This window comes from Saccostrea echinata, unplaced genomic scaffold, assembly GCF_033153115.1.
Source record: "Saccostrea echinata isolate AGI-Se365-2 ecotype Australia unplaced genomic scaffold, CSIRO_AGI_Sech_v1 ptg000037l, whole genome shotgun sequence".
Taxonomy (NCBI): Eukaryota; Metazoa; Mollusca; class Bivalvia; order Ostreida; family Ostreidae; genus Saccostrea; species Saccostrea echinata.
Window position 1 is genome coordinate 471,642 of NW_026889786.1, and position 17,276 is coordinate 488,917.

At 36.4% G+C, this 17,276-nt stretch overlaps 3 protein-coding genes across 6 annotated transcripts; 1 reads left to right on the top strand and 2 right to left on the bottom strand.

Annotated features, from left to right (window-relative positions):
- Positions 1-31: 31 nt before the first annotated feature.
- Positions 32-5,425, top strand: LOC133200118 (kelch-like protein 24a). Of its 4 annotated transcripts, none has more exons than XM_061335865.1 (2): positions 32-273; positions 3,048-5,425. In XM_061335865.1, exon 2 carries the CDS (start codon positions 3,069-3,071, stop codon positions 4,797-4,799), a length of 1,731 nt encoding a protein of 576 aa, XP_061191849.1. In that variant the 5' UTR covers positions 32-273; positions 3,048-3,068; the 3' UTR covers positions 4,800-5,425. The 4 variants fall into 4 exon arrangements, with proteins under 4 accessions (XP_061191849.1, XP_061191850.1, XP_061191848.1 ...); XM_061335866.1 differs by having other exon boundaries at positions 32-269; XM_061335864.1 differs by lacking the exon at positions 32-273 and adding an exon at positions 2,829-2,909.
- Positions 5,426-6,943: 1,518 nt separating this feature from the next.
- LOC133200079 (monocarboxylate transporter 12-like) lies at positions 6,944-9,458 on the bottom strand. Its single transcript, XM_061335816.1, has 2 exons — positions 7,601-9,458; positions 6,944-7,128 (listed from the first exon to the last, which is right to left on the bottom strand). Exons 1-2 carry the CDS (start codon positions 9,456-9,458, stop codon positions 6,944-6,946), a joined length of 2,043 nt encoding a protein of 680 aa, XP_061191800.1.
- A 3,126-nt stretch (positions 9,459-12,584) lies between these two features.
- LOC133200080 (uncharacterized) lies at positions 12,585-16,518 on the bottom strand. Its single transcript, XM_061335817.1, has 3 exons — positions 14,661-16,518; positions 14,016-14,188; positions 12,585-13,738 (listed from the first exon to the last, which is right to left on the bottom strand). Exons 1-3 carry the CDS (start codon positions 16,516-16,518, stop codon positions 12,719-12,721), a joined length of 3,051 nt encoding a protein of 1,016 aa, XP_061191801.1. The 3' UTR covers positions 12,585-12,718.
- Between the last annotated feature and the right edge of the window lie 758 nt (positions 16,519-17,276).

Sequence of the window (17,276 nt, forward strand, 5' to 3'; positions counted from 1 at the left end):
AGTGCTATTTTATGGATCATATGTGCTGAGCAATATCAACGTCGCTCTCTGTATTACTATGTACAATATTGACGTGTTATTTATCAGCTCCGGACAGTACAATAGCCATCGGATTATTGACCGTAAGGCGGTTACGCCAAGTTACGTCACCTAGGGATATACGATTAAACGTGTTTGGACGCAGATCGATTTGATCAACAGACGAAGCATATGTTTCGTGCATTTCAACAAAGATGGCCAACTGAAGAACATTAATTCTATCCCAAGAGGTAGGTATTATGCACTTTCTATTTGATTTTAAATATGTTCAGTTCGCATGTTAATTCACTTTTATACCTATGCCATGCTTCAATCAGATGAGATTGCAATTATCTCATTGGAAGAATTTTGCGTAGTCGGTACGTTTTATGTTAAAAAAGAATAAAAATCCCACAATTTCTGTAAAATTAATATAATTCAAACTTCTGCAGGTTGACCAACGTTCAAACGATGTGTTCATGCATTCACCATATGATCATACACTAACAGTGGTCCCCTTTTAACCCATGTTTAATTATATATTAAAAAAAAAAGATTTGGTTATTCACTGTAAATTAAGGCTGATACGGTCTTTCGTGTCTGCAATTGCTGAATTATCTTTTATCTCCATTATATGATTCACTGATCATCCAACCTATGTTTTTTTCTGTTAAGTTTCTTGAGATGGAACATCCTGAGCTCGTTTGCCCCCCCCCCCCCTTTTATTTTTTTTCAAATTTCTTGATCAGCCACTTCACAGTGCACTATTTAAAAGCAATGCAAGAATTTATTGGACTTAATAGTGGGTATTATTAATTTCTGATCTTTTTACAGTAAAAACAAGCAAATAACACTCTTTCAAACACAAAGTATGTACTAGTTATTTTATTACATTCTTATTAATTTTTTTTTAAGTATTTTTAATTATTTTAAAATAAAATTAAATCAGTTGACACTTGATAAACAAGTTTGACGCTGGAGGGCTAAAAGTGTTCTTGCTGATACTCTATAAAGATTAAGAAAAATTGAAACAGGTTCTCCTTTAGACATAGTACAAAACAAAAACAACTCTGAAATTCCCAAGGGGACAATTGCATTGGATTTCTCCACATAGATGTAAAGATAACTACATATTATAGTTGACTTGCAGAAAACTAGCAATGTCTAGAAACCCAGTTTTCGTTCGTTCGTATCATTCAAGTAAATGTAAAACCAACAACAAAAAAAGGTAAGCCCCAATTTTCAATTCCTTTATTATGTTTATCTTTGCAAAAAAAGTGGGGGGGGGGGGCTAATTGGACTTGATTTTATACGATGTACCTATTATCTTTTATTTTAAGATTGCTCAAATGCAAGGAACATGTGACATGTTTTGACGCTTCGAATTATTAAAACAATTCTCTTTCATTTTAAATTGTTTATAATTAAGGGCATTTTGATAGCCAGAACAATCAATAAATGAATAAGCAGTAACTAACTGTTTAAAAATTTAACAGCCACCTGGCGTTTGGATAGTTTGAGATTACCCCCCCCCCCCAATTTATTTCATAATAAGCTTTAAAAATATCGACTAGCAAAGTTTGAATACTCACTAAAATTAAAACTAACTGCATGTACAGACCAATTTATGAATTCGATTGTTGGGGAAATCATGAATTTAGGAAAATTAGATATCTAAATTAATTTCCTATATTCTTGCTATCCAACGTTACGCTGCATTAAATTTTATGTTACATTTTAAACAGATTAAGGGTTTTGGGGTTATAAATACGTCAAGTACCAGTGAAGTTTGAAATAAAATTTTATTTTCAGAAAATGTTCCGAATATTCGACTATCGTTCGAATAATGCAATCGAATAATCGACTAAGGAAAATAAATATTTTGACATCCCTAATATATATATATATATATATATATATATATATATATATATATATATATATATATATATATATATATATATATATATATATATATATATATATATATATATATAAACTATCTGTAATGCCATCATTGCAAGCCACGATCAAACTGTACGATCCTCTCCCATTAGGAGAGAGTTTACACATGTGCAGACTCCGGACAGTGCATTGAGACGATTCTGCATAGTATGAATCCATGAAACTGAATACATGCCCCCATGTAGCGCATTGTCCGCATATAGTGGACAAGAAGAAATATAGGGTAGCTCTAGTGATACCACTGACTTACCAGCATACGTTTATCCATGCGGTATTTTTCTGTTTTTTCTTTGGCAATATATCTCACGCGTATAGGAATAAATAACAAATAAATAATAAATATGACACGTCTTGACATCCTACAATTTGGGGGGAAAATACCTGCTCATCATCTTTTCACATTGCAAAGGTATTCGAAATGTAGCATCATAGCTTACCGAGACAAATTATCATTTACATTACAAACTCTTGATAATCAGAAGCGATAATTCGACTTGATTTCTCACAAATCAGATCATTTCATCACTTGTAGTACACAGTGTTTGCCTACCGCCCCAGAGGTACATATGCTCCATGTGCACTAGTGGTACTGGTAAATTCTCTACATTAGTGCATTATATTGAGATCCTCAGCTGCAGGGTAGTTACCGATTACTCTATTATAGCAAAAATATTATCAATCAATTTGTTAAATTAAAAAAATTAATAAAAACTCGTCTAGAACTGTAATTATAGATATAGATATCATCAGATCAGATAGGGTTCATCAACTGTAACAAATGTCAATCTCGGAAATATATTGCCCAAAATCCTATTTTGTAGGGAGACGGGGAGGGGGAGACTTTCCTAAATCAATTTTCTTCAGATAGATGACTCTCCTTACTGTTTAAAAAAGGGTCCATGTTTCCTGGGAAGGTGCCAAGGTTAGTTTTTCCTTACTGTTTTAAGAGGGGTCATTGTTTCCGAGGGGAGTTCCAAGGTTATTTTTTGTTACCACCCACCCCGACCCCCCTCAAGAACCGTCTATGAACAAGTATTTTTGAGCGTTTTGAATTTATTACACAGATACACAACAAGGGAACAAAAATGGAGGGAGAATCGTCAAATGTTTCCAGTTGCCTACTGGAGGGTCTCCGTAAAATGTACAAGTCTCAGCGGTTCACTGACGTCATCGTCAACGTGGAGAACCAGTCTTTTCGGTGTCATCGGGTCATACTGTCGTCTGTTTCTCCGTATTTCGACGCCATGTTTTCTTCTGGAATGAAAGAATCCAACTCCATGGAAATAAATCTTCATAAAACCAACTCTAAATTATTTCACGACATCCTTCAGTATGTGTATTTAGGAAAAGACATCGTGAAACCAGATACTGTTGGGGATCTTCTGCAGATTTCCTCAATGCTTCAAATCACGTGTCTGCAGATCAGATGTGAAGAATACATAATAAGAAACATAGATGTTAACAACTGCTTAGGAGTCTGGAAACTAGGAAGGTCACATAACATTGAAAAACTAGTAGACAATAGCCACCCTTTTATTTTAAATAACTTCGATGACGTTTGGGAAAGCAGTGACTTTTTGAAACTTGAAAAGGACGAATTGGAATGCCTTATTCGTGACGAAAGGCTAAACGTTTCTTGCGAAGAGGTCGTCTGCAAGGCTCTTTTTCACTGGATAGCAGCAGACGAGATTCAAAGGAAAATAGCATTTCCGGAGCTCTTCGAACACATCAGACTCACCTCAGTCAGCCTTGAATTCCTACTCGATCAAGTTGATCAACATCCTATGATTCTTGAACATAGTGCTTGTCAAACTTCGGTGAAAAATGCCATCAAATACCATGCGTTGCCGTCAAGGCGCCAAGAGCTAATTTGGGACGAGAAACCGTATCGGAATAACACAGAGCAGGAACAGATTCTGGCAATCGTGGGAAAGCGCCTTTCGAGCAATGATTCAATTGTTACAGAATTTGTCGGATACAGTTTCGCAAACAAAAAATGGGTTGCACTTCAACCTATCGTTGCAGACATCGGAGAAGACTTCGCAGTTTGCTCTTATGGTCACGACATCTTCATAACCGGCGGGACAACAAATATGACCAGTTGTATAAGATATTCTGCAAAATTGTCGCAGTGGCGGGAACGATCTACCATGCAGTGTGGTCGATACAGACATTCAATGGTGGCAATGTCGGACTCGTTGTTTGTGTTTGGTGGCTACAACTTTGGAACCTTAAACAGCGTCGAACAATATGACATGGGAACTGAAGCATGGAAACAAGTTGGGGAACTACATTTTGGTGTTGACAGAAGCTCTGCAGCGGTGATAGGCGAAAAGGTCTACATCTTTGGAGGCAGTCTCGGCTTTACCGAGGAAACCGCGGGAATACAGTGCTTTAACACCAAGACTTTCACGTGCTCATTGATTGCTAACCTTCCCAGACCCCCTAAATTCAGCAGTGCTATAAAATTTGCTGACATAATATATGTCGTATGTGATAATGGAGAGGTGATATCCTTCAGTGCTAATGAAGGGCATCGTGTAATCCACAGACTCAAGAGCTTCTCGAGGAAGAACTTCGGTCTCTTCATCGATAAAGGAACACCATGCATCGTTGGAGGGAACCAGAACGTGTTTTCTGACGAAGATAAGCTTTGTTCTGATGTGATCAAGATCGCAGAAGAGCCCAGCACGCATAATAGCCTTGAACTCCCATTTCAAATGGAGGTCATCAACTGTGTGCGTACTGTTGTTGCGAGAAAGTATCCACTTTTGGAGTGCGAGTCCTTAATACGAGAATTTGTGGACGTGGACTGATCTATACGAAAATTTGTATTACAAAACAGTGCAAAGAAATGATAAAATTGTTGGTACAAAGTTCCAGCAACAAGTGACGTTTATCTTCAGTAGTGTATACGAGTTAGATGAACATAATATTTATTTATTTATTTATTTGTGTACAGTACTGGTGTGATCCCTTTAAGTTCAAGTTTTTAAGGTAAATGTTTTAAAACGCTACTTTTAATTCAATCCAGACACCTCACATATGGATGGTTTAATACCCCTCCCCCTTCCGAGAATATTTTTATGAGACACGAAATACATGAATTCCCAGCCTTTTATATCTATATTTCCGATATCTAATGCATTTTCCAGTACTAGTATCTTTATCTACCAGAGGGAGTCAATCTAAAAATTAACAAAAGCGGAAAATAAATTCGACAACAATGATATCAGATAGGGAATATAGGCATAAAAGGCTAGGAATCCATGCATTTTAAATGTGATCGTGTCTGTAATAAAAATTCTCAGGAAAAAGGGGGGGGGGGGTTACACCATCCATACGTCAGACGCCCGTAATTCAATACACATGTATATATTAATAGTTCTTTTATGTTTTTATTCCATATGATAAATTATTTATTAAATAATTATATTCTAAATTTGTTGTTTTAATATTTCCAACAGTATCTGTAGTGCCTCGTAATATTTTTTAAAGTTCACTTGGTAATTTCCAACTTTAAAGTTGGTAATTCCAACTTTAATCTTGGCTTTTCCAGCTTTAAAATTTTTCATAAAGTTTTGTTGTTAAGTTAACATTAACGTCCATTTCTAGCAAAATATTCAAGTTCCAAAATAGGTGTGTCAGACTCTGTGGTATCTTTTATTTCAAGTTCACTGGGATATATCGAGTTGACATATGAATGGAAATAACTATTGTTAATTGGTAATACGTCGTCGATATATCTAAATGTCGAGTTGAAGGTCACAGCAAGTGTTTTGTTTTGTTCTTCTCATGTACAAGTTTTTGAATAAAATTCTGCTTCATATGAATACAATAAATAAGTCTGCTAATAACGTGGCGCAATTGGTACCCATGGAAATTCCGACAGATTGTTGGAAGACCTGATCTCCAAAAACTATATAGATATTGTCAATTAGAAAGAATTTGATTCATCGAGAAACATTTGTTAAAAAACACTGTTACCATCTGAATGATAAAACCACGCCCTCCAGCGTGATAGAACTTAGTAACATTCAACATTGCTTGACGACGGGTAATATTCAAAAAAAAAAAAAATTGACTGCGCGGAATCTATGCGCACGCGCTTCACTTTTGTTTGAATAAAACATTCAGTATAATAGATACTAGTAGTATATGTAGTACTGTTGAGGGTAACATTGAAAATTTTCACCCGAAGAAAACCATTGTCTAACCGAGGCTGCACCTCAGTTTGACAATGGATAATGCGCCTCAGTTTGACAATGGTTTTCTTGGGGTGAAAATTTTCAGTGATATATATATATATATATATATATATATATATATATATATAGGAAGCAATTTTTTTAATGGGGGGGGGGGGGAACAACCATTCATTTTTAGTTCGGGGGGGGGGGGCGCTATCAACTATCCAAAATTCATTGATAAGCAAAAAAAAAAAAAAAAAAAAAAAAAAGGTCATCAGACGTTTTCATTGAGGGGGCACAAGCACATAGTAGCTATGTTTTCCATAGTAATCCATATATCCGCAAAATTATTACGGGGGCACGCCGCCCCCCCCCTCCCCCCCGTTTCCTACGGCCATGTCATAGAAGGGACAAGTTAACAGCTTTTGCTGAAGAATCTGAAGAATCTTTGACTTCTGTATTACTCTTGAAAGCATTATAATTTATGCAGTATTGTTGACGTGCTTTATTTTTGCAGACTATTCTAAAATCTGCGATAGAAAAGACAACAATAAACTAAATATGAGACCCCCCCCCCCCCCCCCCCGCTATTGTTAAACAAAAATGATGAGCTTAGTGCATGAAGTAATTTTAAATAAAATAAATTTCATCGTCACATAAAATAAACCATACATTAATCAGAAAGTAAAAGCAATGTCAATTCTTGGACTTTCGCCTTCCACCAGGATTTCTCGCCGTTCTGGAGTTTGCAGCTGATGGGATGAGAGATTTTAAGCTTTCACCAAGATTTCTCGCCGTTTTGGAGTTCTTTTGCTGAGAGATCTTTTTCTGTAAATGAATGATTTTAAGCGTTTTCCAACTGGTAATAAGATCAGTAGTAGACCGGAAAAGGAGAAAAAGCTTCCCCCGACCAGGAAGGTGTGGTCATAGGAACCCGACAGGTCATAAAGTAAACCTGTGAACACGAAAATATTTCTACATACTAGTTCTTCGAAGAAAAAAGCATATAATAATTGTCATTTTTAAGGGAACAACTTCTAATTAACTTCTAATTAAGCAGACTCTCGGCTGAGGACAATTTAACGTATATTCGAAATCTGTTTGTTTATTTGATGAAATTTATTACAAAGTACTGATAATATATAGAGTATTTTTCAATTCTTTAATAAGCAAATAAATTAATTGATGTATTTTGCTTTGCCATACCTAGAGATGAATTACACGGAAAACAATTAAATGATATTTCTTAACTGAAAAATGTTTTAAGCACTTCATCATAACTGCGTCATAAGGGCCTACATGTACTGGGTATTTGTTTGTTTGTTTGTTTGTTTTTTAATAAAAAAAAGACCATTAAAACAGCAAATTCTTTTTATAAATCTCTTTAACTTAATAGAGATGAAAACAAAAATAAGAGGAACAATTACCAGCTACAGGAGGTCCTATGATATTGGCTAATCCCTGCATCATCATGGTTAGTCCATAGGAATTGGTCAGCTTATCAATCCCAACAATTTCCACCAGAATCACGGTATCCAGTGCATAGCTGGCGCTAACAAAGAACCCAAACAGGCTCGCAATAATGCAAAGTGGTACAAAAGACAGGAACCACGGAACAATCATTACACACAATCCTGAGAGCATGATCGACACTCCATAGAGCAAGGTCAGGTCTATGTTTCTGTCACCTATAAATCCATATACAATCTGTCCAAAGGTATTCACAATTCCAAGGATTGAAATAATGAAGGCCGGATCTTCTATCCCCCCTTCTATAGCAATATCATTCAGAAATACATATGGTACATCGTACCAGAAGTACGATATGAAGTTGGAAATCAGAAACATAAGAAAGAATGGGTTTTTCATGATTTTGAAATCAAACATCAACTTGAACATTTTCTTGATGTGTTTGGATAATCTCAGGAGTCTTGGTATAGAAGAATCATTGTCATCGTCTTCATCATCGCTTTCATCTAACACCTCTGGGTGTATTGCTGGACAGCTCTTTGGTCGGTTCTTTGGAGTGACTGTAAATCTTTTAAGACTTCTTCTGTAAAATAAGTCTTTTCTGAACAGAGGATAATACTGTATAATTGTTCGTCGATTTAGGGTCTTCCTCCGTACAAGAGATTTTTTCTTGCTTCTCTTTCTTACTATGTCATCTTTTACAAGTCTGTCTTTCTCGTGACAGGCATTTTGATCATCGTTTGCAACTACATTTATCATTTCCTGGCCCGGAAGTCTGTCTTTATTAGGTGCACAGGTATTTCCTGTGGTGTGAACGTTGATTGTATCCATGCTTTGAAAATATTTCTTCAAGATGTGCTGCGAATTCTTACCATTTCTTCGTACAACACATAACATGTCAAGTGGAATATTCTTGGATTTATTTGTAAAAGTAGGCAATTGAACCATTGAATGACAACGCTGTCTTTTCTCAGCTAAGCATTTGTTATCATTGTGATAATCTAAGTTCAGCATATCCGAACTGTTAGCGAGGCAATTTCGATTGTGCAGTTTAGATTCCGATATTGTTTTCGCCATATTTTCAAATTTTTCTAAATTTCTTTTCCATTCTTCCAAAGGAGTAAATTCCAAAGGTCTCATCAGTGCTCCACAAACGACTAAATTCAATGTGATGGCACTGAGAATAACAAAGGTACCTCTCCATCCATACTCTTCAATGAGGAATTCCAAAAGTGGAGCAAACACAAAGGTACCGATACCAGATCCACAAACAGACAACCCGGACGCCAGAGATCGCTTCTTTTCAAAATAGTACGCCACAAGGACTGCAGACGTAATATACCCAATAGAGAGCCCGAATCCTGCGACAAAACCAAGGGTAAAACAGATAAGGCCAATGGAATCCACAAAGGCACTAGCCAAGACTCCAACACTTGTGATCAATCCTCCAAGAATCTGCGCTTTTCTGCATCCTAATTTAGTTACAATGGCACTGGCTATAGGTCCACAAATCATGGGGATTCCATAGAATAGGGATGCAATTATAGATGTTACACTTTTACTCTGCTTGAAAACATCTGACAACTCTGTAAAGAGTACACCAAATGATAGGGAAAATCCTTCGCTAATAAGCATTACAAAGAAAGAACTAATAACAATCACCCAGCCATAGCCACCGTCTGGGGCCGGGGGCAGCGAAATAGAAGGGTCAAATAATGAGGGAATTCCATCAGGCGGGGCAGTGATAAGAGATGACGCGCTGTATCCGGATTCAGCGTCCTTTCTTAATGCCTGATCCTGCTTCTCTTTAAGCATTTCTTTCTTCAAAGGCTTTCGGCTTGTAGGTTAAAAAGGGTTCGCTGATGAAAAAATACAAGATATGCTGTTTAATCATTGTTCAATGCAGCTGAAGGGAATGGAAACCCTATCTCCATAAATGGACATTCTTGTGTTTCCATTATCGGAATACTCTGCAAACATAAGAAAAATACTTAAATGCAAATGGTCACAGATTTCGATGTTAAGAAATTCCAATCTCCAAACTTAACTATACATTAAATAAACTGACCAAAACATGTACCAATGAAGATCAGAAGATTTTCCATGTTAATAACGTCTCTACTAAGATCTGTAAAATCAGAAATATTCTCATCCACTTTGGGTACTTGTATTTTTTATGACCATGGGGGTTTAGGAATGGTCTTTAGCTTCATATTTTAGATCACTTAACATAATCACCTCTAGCTTCGACATCCATGTCCATCTTCAAGAGTAATTCATGTTAACTCTCTTCAAGACACTCAATTGTAAAATGCCGACCAATTGTTTAAATATTTACTAAAAAAATTTTCCATGAAGCTATACATTTACAATGTATATGCTGTACATAAAAACAAGTATTAAAAAGGCTTTAATTTGCTTTTGCTTCACTATCTAGACAACAGGAAAATGAAAACATCAGCTTCAACATTTCCTGTTGTTTGTTGGATATCTCTGCAAGTAGGAAAAAAACAGTCAAGGATGTACGTGGATCAACGCCACCCGTCACCATGCTCCAAGTTAGCTTTAATTTCGAAACAAAGGAGCAAAGACGTGCAACTGCATGGAAATTACCATATTATCTAATCATAACGTCATACATCATGTGTTTATGGAAAAAGGGAATTTTGACGAGCTCACTGTGTCAATCTTTCGAAGATTTAGTTCTTCAATATACTCTAAATTCGAAGCCATTGTGGTTAAGTTAGGACTTATGTTTGTGGAGGGGGTGGGAGGTCCACACCGGCTTATAAAAAATTCTGACTCCGATACTTCTTTTGTACCCCAAAGTTTTGTGTTCATTTTTTTCCACAAAATGTGGAAATAGAATGGACACAAAACCAGTGGCTTGCGACGATATTTGTGGGTGTGATCGTATTTACTATTAATTTTATTGTAACCCCTCTCCCCTCCCCCAAGGGAAAATTCTAGAATTTGCCGTTAGGAAAAATAGTATTGGATAACTATTACAAGTAGATAGCTAATAAAATTTCATTTAAACTTACTTTCTGTTGAACGGGGGAGGGGCAATTTCCCTATTCAGGACCCAAGGTAAATTTCAAAATTATGTAAAGAAATTTACTTTTTTTTCGTCAGGAATACCTTTCTTTAACATTCAAGAAAAGCACATTTGCTCAAAAGGTTGACCTTTGGATAAGAAGTTTGCCTCTCCAGAGAATAAAATAAGACATTTATTTAGCAGTGCTTAGGCTCTATAAAGTGCTCACATTCAAGATCACGTGGCTTATGCCTTTTTTGCATCTTGGATTGTTTGGACATTTTTTTATATGCAGGTTTTTCCAGCAATTATGTATGCAATTAGGGGCAGGGTTCGACACTAACCTTAGTCCGTTAGTCTCAGACTAATACATTTTCATTCGGACTAATAAAATATGTGGCTAATTAGTCCGAACGGACCAATAAAAATTTCTGAAAAACAATATGAATAAATTACCGATGTCCGATTCTCGACAACTTTTACTGGAAAACCCCGCGTGTATTTTTAGATTTCTAGCTTTTGGCGGGTAGTTACGCAATGCAGCGCTTAATTTTTCGACTGATCGATATGAAGTATAAGGTTTTAGCGATCATGATTTAGTATGACACTTTTAAGAAAGATGTTGGACGTTTTGGATGTAATGGAAAGACATAAAAAAAAAAAAAACGAGATCGGGAATACGATCGCATACTTGCTGATTGCGAGATTTCAATGAATCTGTGGAATATATTTCACGTAAATACTTTGTTTATTTCAAAAAATAATACGTATATTAATTGTCACGTTAAATTAATGTTAAAAACATTGATGTTTCTTTCTTTCTTTCTTTTTTTTTTTTTTTTTTTTTTTTTTTTTTGACGGACTAATAAAATCGCGTGCGGACTAGTAAACGTAATGAAGCACTAGTCCGGCTGGACTAAAGCCTTAAAAAGTTAGTGTCGAACCCTGTAGGGGTACGTTTGTTAGAGGGATGTCTTTAATGATACTGAAATATTTTAGACCACCACAAGTGCATGTCCAAGGAAGGAAGTTTTCCGCCTGCAAATCATAATTCCTGTCATTTTACGAGTAACATATTTTTTCATACTTGTCCTCACTTGTAAATCTCTGCTTTAGTTCATCAATTTCATCACTTTATCATCATCAATTGGTAGAGGAAAAGCCTTGGCCCTTATTTTACAAATTTCCTCGTTTGGGTTAGATGAAACCGCAGAAGTGTTCATGTGGTAAATTCTAACAATAGGATATATGAATTTCAAAAACTTCATGTAAAAGTTTTATGCAACTTTCTGTAAAGTTTGACCTTGGATCCATCACAAAATTATATATTTAAAAAAAATTCGTTTTGTTCATTTTTTTTTTTTTAAAAATCTAATGAGCATTTGATGTCTGTGAAAAAAAAATTCTGGTCTCGAAGACAACTTCCTTGCTGGAAGAGCTCCCAAGTAGCCAGGTGGATTGTCTTCTAAAACCTCCTCATACTTGATATATGGAAGACTCTCCAGTGGCGGATCCAGGAATTTCATAATGGAGGGGTGCAGTAGAAAACGGGGGGTCTGCATTGAAGCCCCCCGTGGGTCTAGGGCAAAGCCCTGGTGGGGGTCCGGGGGCGAAGCCCCCGAAAGCTGACGAATTCTTACAAATAAGAGATGTGTTTTTCTTGATTTTAGGATAATGGACATATGAGTTCTAAATACAAAAAATTCAAATGGGGGGGGGGGGGCATGCGCCAGGCGCGCTGGCCCTGGATCAGCCTTTACTCTCACTCAAAATTCAGAGAAATATTTGTGAAACATACTATCTGTAAAGAACTGGAAATCAGTTGTATAATATCCAGCATAGTTTTCAGCATTGCTTGCTTTAAAATGTGACATTTTATTCAAAATACACTCCGTGAAATACATGTACACATTTATACATAAAATTCACACAAAGGAACATAAAAAAAATATTCTTATGAATTCAATTCATTAAAATAAAGAAAATTGTTTTCATTGATTAAATTCTGTTTACAGAAAACGAAATGAATAGACCTATATCACCTGATACAACCCTTAATTACACTGGGTCTAACTCCTAAACTTCTTCTTTGTTGAGCAGAACTGTTGAATTTATCAGCTTGTTGAAACACAGGAGTGAATGGTTTAGAGAGACCAGAGAGATTGTACCTGGAAACAAAACTCTGTCGTCTGCTTGTGGACCCTGAACTCTGGACGGAGGGCTCCCACTGAAAGAAGCCACACCCATTTCTGTCTGTTGTCTTCACCCCCGCACAAGAAAAGAAAAATCGACCAAGGTTTGGTCCTGGGGATTGCACCATTCTCCTCTTTGACCGACGTCCACATTTACACAGGGGTGGTGTTGCTTTCATTGTTGATGACATACTGGTGTCCGGGGTCTTAAGAATTGAATTGCTTGAGTTTATAGTAGAATTGGTAACATTTAAAGCAGATTTTTGACATAGTGAAAACTGAAAACTTGGACTAGGAACCTTAAATTGTCCACCATGTTCTACACTTGAAACTTGGGAATTGACACAAATTTTTCCACTTTTATCTGTGTTACTTTTGTTTGAGTCTTTAATAGAATTTTTATTTGGTTCACTTGCTTTACTCATATTGCCATTTCTATTAGATAAGCCACTGCCGGCTTTCATTTGCACACTGAACGACTCAACAGATCTGCAGTTACCATCCATGTAAATCTGCTTCATTGAAAATCCTTTGGAGACAATATGCCTGGTTGGAGTTTCTCTCTGTGTGGCATTTTTCACCTTTGAATCAGCAGACATGGATTCTCTGCTCCTTTTCAATAGCCTTGGAGATTTTCTGACAGGGGAGGTAACATGAGTCGGGGTTTTCTTTAAATGTCTGGGTGATCTTCTAAGCACTGGCTTTAAGAAGCTGTGGGAGTTTTTGTCTGGTGTGGCCATCATAACTTCCTCTTCTTTACCCATGTCAGACATTCTCCTACGCTTTGGTAATGGGCTCCTGGTTGGACTTAATGGTTTCTTCGAGTTCAACAGATTCTCAACTGTGATCGGACTCGTGGATTTACTCTAATAAAAACAAGAGGAACTTTATTTGAAACACATCTTTATTGACAACATATACATGCATAGCATAAAGGTTAAAAAGACATACACTGTCTGCTGATATTTAACCAGTAAAATAAGGATGTAAAAAGGGATCACGCTAATATACTTAAGTAAAGAACTCCTTTCAGATTTTCTTTTCTATTTTTGAGAGATGATTTTTACTATTTTACTTTTTAATACATGTATGTAAAAAAAAAAAATTGGTCCCTTTCTGTTGTGACATCCTGTAAGCTTTCACCAAGATTTCTCGCCGTTTTGGAGTTCTTTTGCTGAGAGATCTTTTTCTGTAAATGAATGATTTTAAGCGTTTTCCAACTGGTAATAAGATCAGTAGTAGACCGGAAAAGGAGAAAAAGCTTCCCCCGACCAGGAAGGTGTGGTCATAGGAACCCGACAGGTCATAAAGTAAACCTGTGAACACGAAAATATTTCTACATACTAGTTCTTCGAAGAAAAAAGCATATAATAATTGTCATTTTTAAGGGAACAACTTCTAATTAACTTCTAATTAAGCAGACTCTCGGCTGAGGACAATTTAACGTATATTCGAAATCTGTTTGTTTATTTGATGAAATTTATTACAAAGTACTGATAATATATAGAGTATTTTTCAATTCTTTAATAAGCAAATAAATTAATTGATGTATTTTGCTTTGCCATACCTAGAGATGAATTACACGGAAAACAATTAAATGATATTTCTTAACTGAAAAATGTTTTAAGCACTTCATCATAACTGCGTCATAAGGGCCTACATGTACTGGGTATTTGTTTGTTTGTTTGTTTGTTTTTTAATAAAAAAAAGACCATTAAAACAGCAAATTCTTTTTATAAATCTCTTTAACTTAATAGAGATGAAAACAAAAATAAGAGGAACAATTACCAGCTACAGGAGGTCCTATGATATTGGCTAATCCCTGCATCATCATGGTTATTCCATAGGAATTGGTCAGCTTATCAATCCCAACAATTTCCACCAGAATCACGGTATCCAGTGCATAGCTGGCGCTAACAAAGAACCCAAACAGGCTCGCAATAATGCAAAGTGGTACAAAAGACAGGAACCACGGAACAATCATTACACACAATCCTGAGAGCATGATCGACACTCCATAGAGCAAGGTCAGGTCTATGTTTCTGTCACCTATAAATCCATATACAATCTGTCCAAAGGTATTCACAATTCCAAGGATTGAAATAATGAAGGCCGGATCTTCTATCCCCCCTTCTATAGCAATATCATTCAGAAATACATATGGTACATCGTACCAGAAGTACGATATGAAGTTGGAAATCAGAAACATAAGAAAGAATGGGTTTTTCATGATTTTGAAATCAAACATCAACTTGAACATTTTCTTGATGTGTTTGGATAATCTCAGGAGTCTTGGTATAGAAGAATCATTGTCATCGTCTTCATCATCGCTTTCATCTAACACCTCTGGGTGTATTGCTGGACAGCTCTTTGGTCGGTTCTTTGGAGTGACTGTAAATCTTTTAAGACTTCTTCTGTAAAATAAGTCTTTTCTGAACAGAGGATAATACTGTATAATTGTTCGTCGATTTAGGGTCTTCCTCCGTACAAGAGATTTTTTCTTGCTTCTCTTTCTTACTATGTCATCTTTTACAAGTCTGTCTTTCTCGTGACAGGCATTTTGATCATCGTTTGCAACTACATTTATCATTTCCTGGCCCGGAAGTCTGTCTTTATTAGGTGCACAGGTATTTCCTGTGGTGTGAACGTTGATTGTATCCATGCTTTGAAAATATTTCTTCAAGATGTGCTGCGAATTCTTACCATTTCTTCGTACAACACATAACATGTCAAGTGGAATATTCTTGGATTTATTTGTAAAAGTAGGCAATTGAACCATTGAATGACAACGCTGTCTTTTCTCAGCTAAGCATTTGTTATCATTGTGATAATCTAAGTTCAGCATATCCGAACTGTTAGCGAGGCAATTTCGATTGTGCAGTTTAGATTCCGATATTGTTTTCGCCATATTTTCAAATTTTTCTAAATTTCTTTTCCATTCTTCCAAAGGAGTAAATTCCAAAGGTCTCATCAGTGCTCCACAAACGACTAAATTCAATGTGATGGCACTGAGAATAACAAAGGTACCTCTCCATCCATACTCTTCAATGAGGAATTCCAAAAGTGGAGCAAACACAAAGGTACCGATACCAGATCCACAAACAGACAACCCGGACGCCAGAGATCGCTTCTTTTCAAAATAGTACGCCACAAGGACTGCAGACGTAATATACCCAATAGAGAGCCCGAATCCTGCGACAAAACCAAGGGTAAAACAGATAAGGCCAATGGAATCCACAAAGGCACTAGCCAAGACTCCAACACTTGTGATCAATCCTCCAAGAATCTGCGCTTTTCTGCATCCTAATTTAGTTACAATGGCACTGGCTATAGGTCCACAAATCATGGGGATTCCATAGAATAGGGATGCAATTATAGATGTTACACTTTTACTCTGCTTGAAAACATCTGACAACTCTGTAAAGAGTACACCAAATGATAGGGAAAATCCTTCGCTAATAAGCATTACAAAGAAAGAACTAATAACAATCACCCAGCCATAGCCACCGTCTGGGGCCGGGGGCAGCGAAATAGAAGGGTCAAATAATGAGGGAATTCCATCAGGCGGGGCAGTGATAAGAGATGACGCGCTGTATCCGGATTCAGCGTCCTTTCTTAATGCCTGATCCTGCTTCTCTTTAAGCATTTCTTTCTTCAAAGGCTTTCGGCTTGTAGGTTAAAAAGGGTTCGCTGATGAAAAAATACAAGATATGCTGTTTAATCATTGTTCAATGCAGCTGAAGGGAATGGAAACCCTATCTCCATAAATGGACATTCTTGTGTTTCCATTATCGGAATACTCTGCAAACATAAGAAAAATACTTAAATGCAAATGGTCACAGATTTCGATGTTAAGAAATTCCAATCTCCAAACTTAACTATACATTAAATAAACTGACCAAAACATGTACCAATGAAGATCAGAAGATTTTCCATGTTAATAACGTCTCTACTAAGATCTGTAAAATCAGAAATATTCTCATCCACTTTGGGTACTTGTATTTTTTATGACCATGGGGGTTTAGGAATGGTCTTTAGCTTCATATTTTAGATCACTTAACATAATCACCTCTAGCTTCGACATCCATGTCCATCTTCAAGAGTAATTCATGTTAACTCTCTTCAAGACACTCAATTGTAAAATGCCGACCAATTGTTTAAATATTTACTAAAAAAATTTTCCATGAAGCTATACATTTACAATGTATATGCTGTACATAAAAACAAGTATTAAAAAGGCTTTAATTTGCTTTTGCTTCACTATCTAGACAACAGGAAAATGAAAACATCAGCTTCAACATTTCCTGTTGTTTGTTGGATATCTCTGCAAGTAGGAAAAAAACAGTCAAGGATGTACGTGGATCAACGCCACCCGTCACCATGCTCCAAGTTAGCTTTAATTTC

Bases quoted from the DNA above. Each gene is read 5' to 3' on its own strand.
- LOC133200118 (XM_061335864.1), top strand. From the start codon at position 2,883: ATGTTTCCTGGGAAGGTGCCAAGGTTA. The intron at 2,910-3,047 runs GTTTTTCCTTAC...TTTATTACACAG, and splicing joins CTGGGAAGGTGCCAAGGTTA to ATACACAACAAGGGAACAAA.
- LOC133200079 (XM_061335816.1), bottom strand. From the start codon at position 9,458: ATGCTTAAAGAGAAGCAGGATCAGGCATTAAGAAAGGACGCTGAATCC. The intron at 7,129-7,600 runs GTAATTGTTCCT...TCGTGTTCACAG, and splicing joins CATAGGACCTCCTGTAGCTG to GTTTACTTTATGACCTGTCG.
- LOC133200080 (XM_061335817.1), bottom strand. From the start codon at position 16,518: ATGCTTAAAGAGAAGCAGGATCAGGCATTAAGAAAGGACGCTGAATCC. The intron at 14,189-14,660 runs GTAATTGTTCCT...TCGTGTTCACAG, and splicing joins CATAGGACCTCCTGTAGCTG to GTTTACTTTATGACCTGTCG. The intron at 13,739-14,015 runs GTGAAAGCTTAC...TGTTTTTATTAG, and splicing joins CAAAACGGCGAGAAATCTTG to AGTAAATCCACGAGTCCGAT.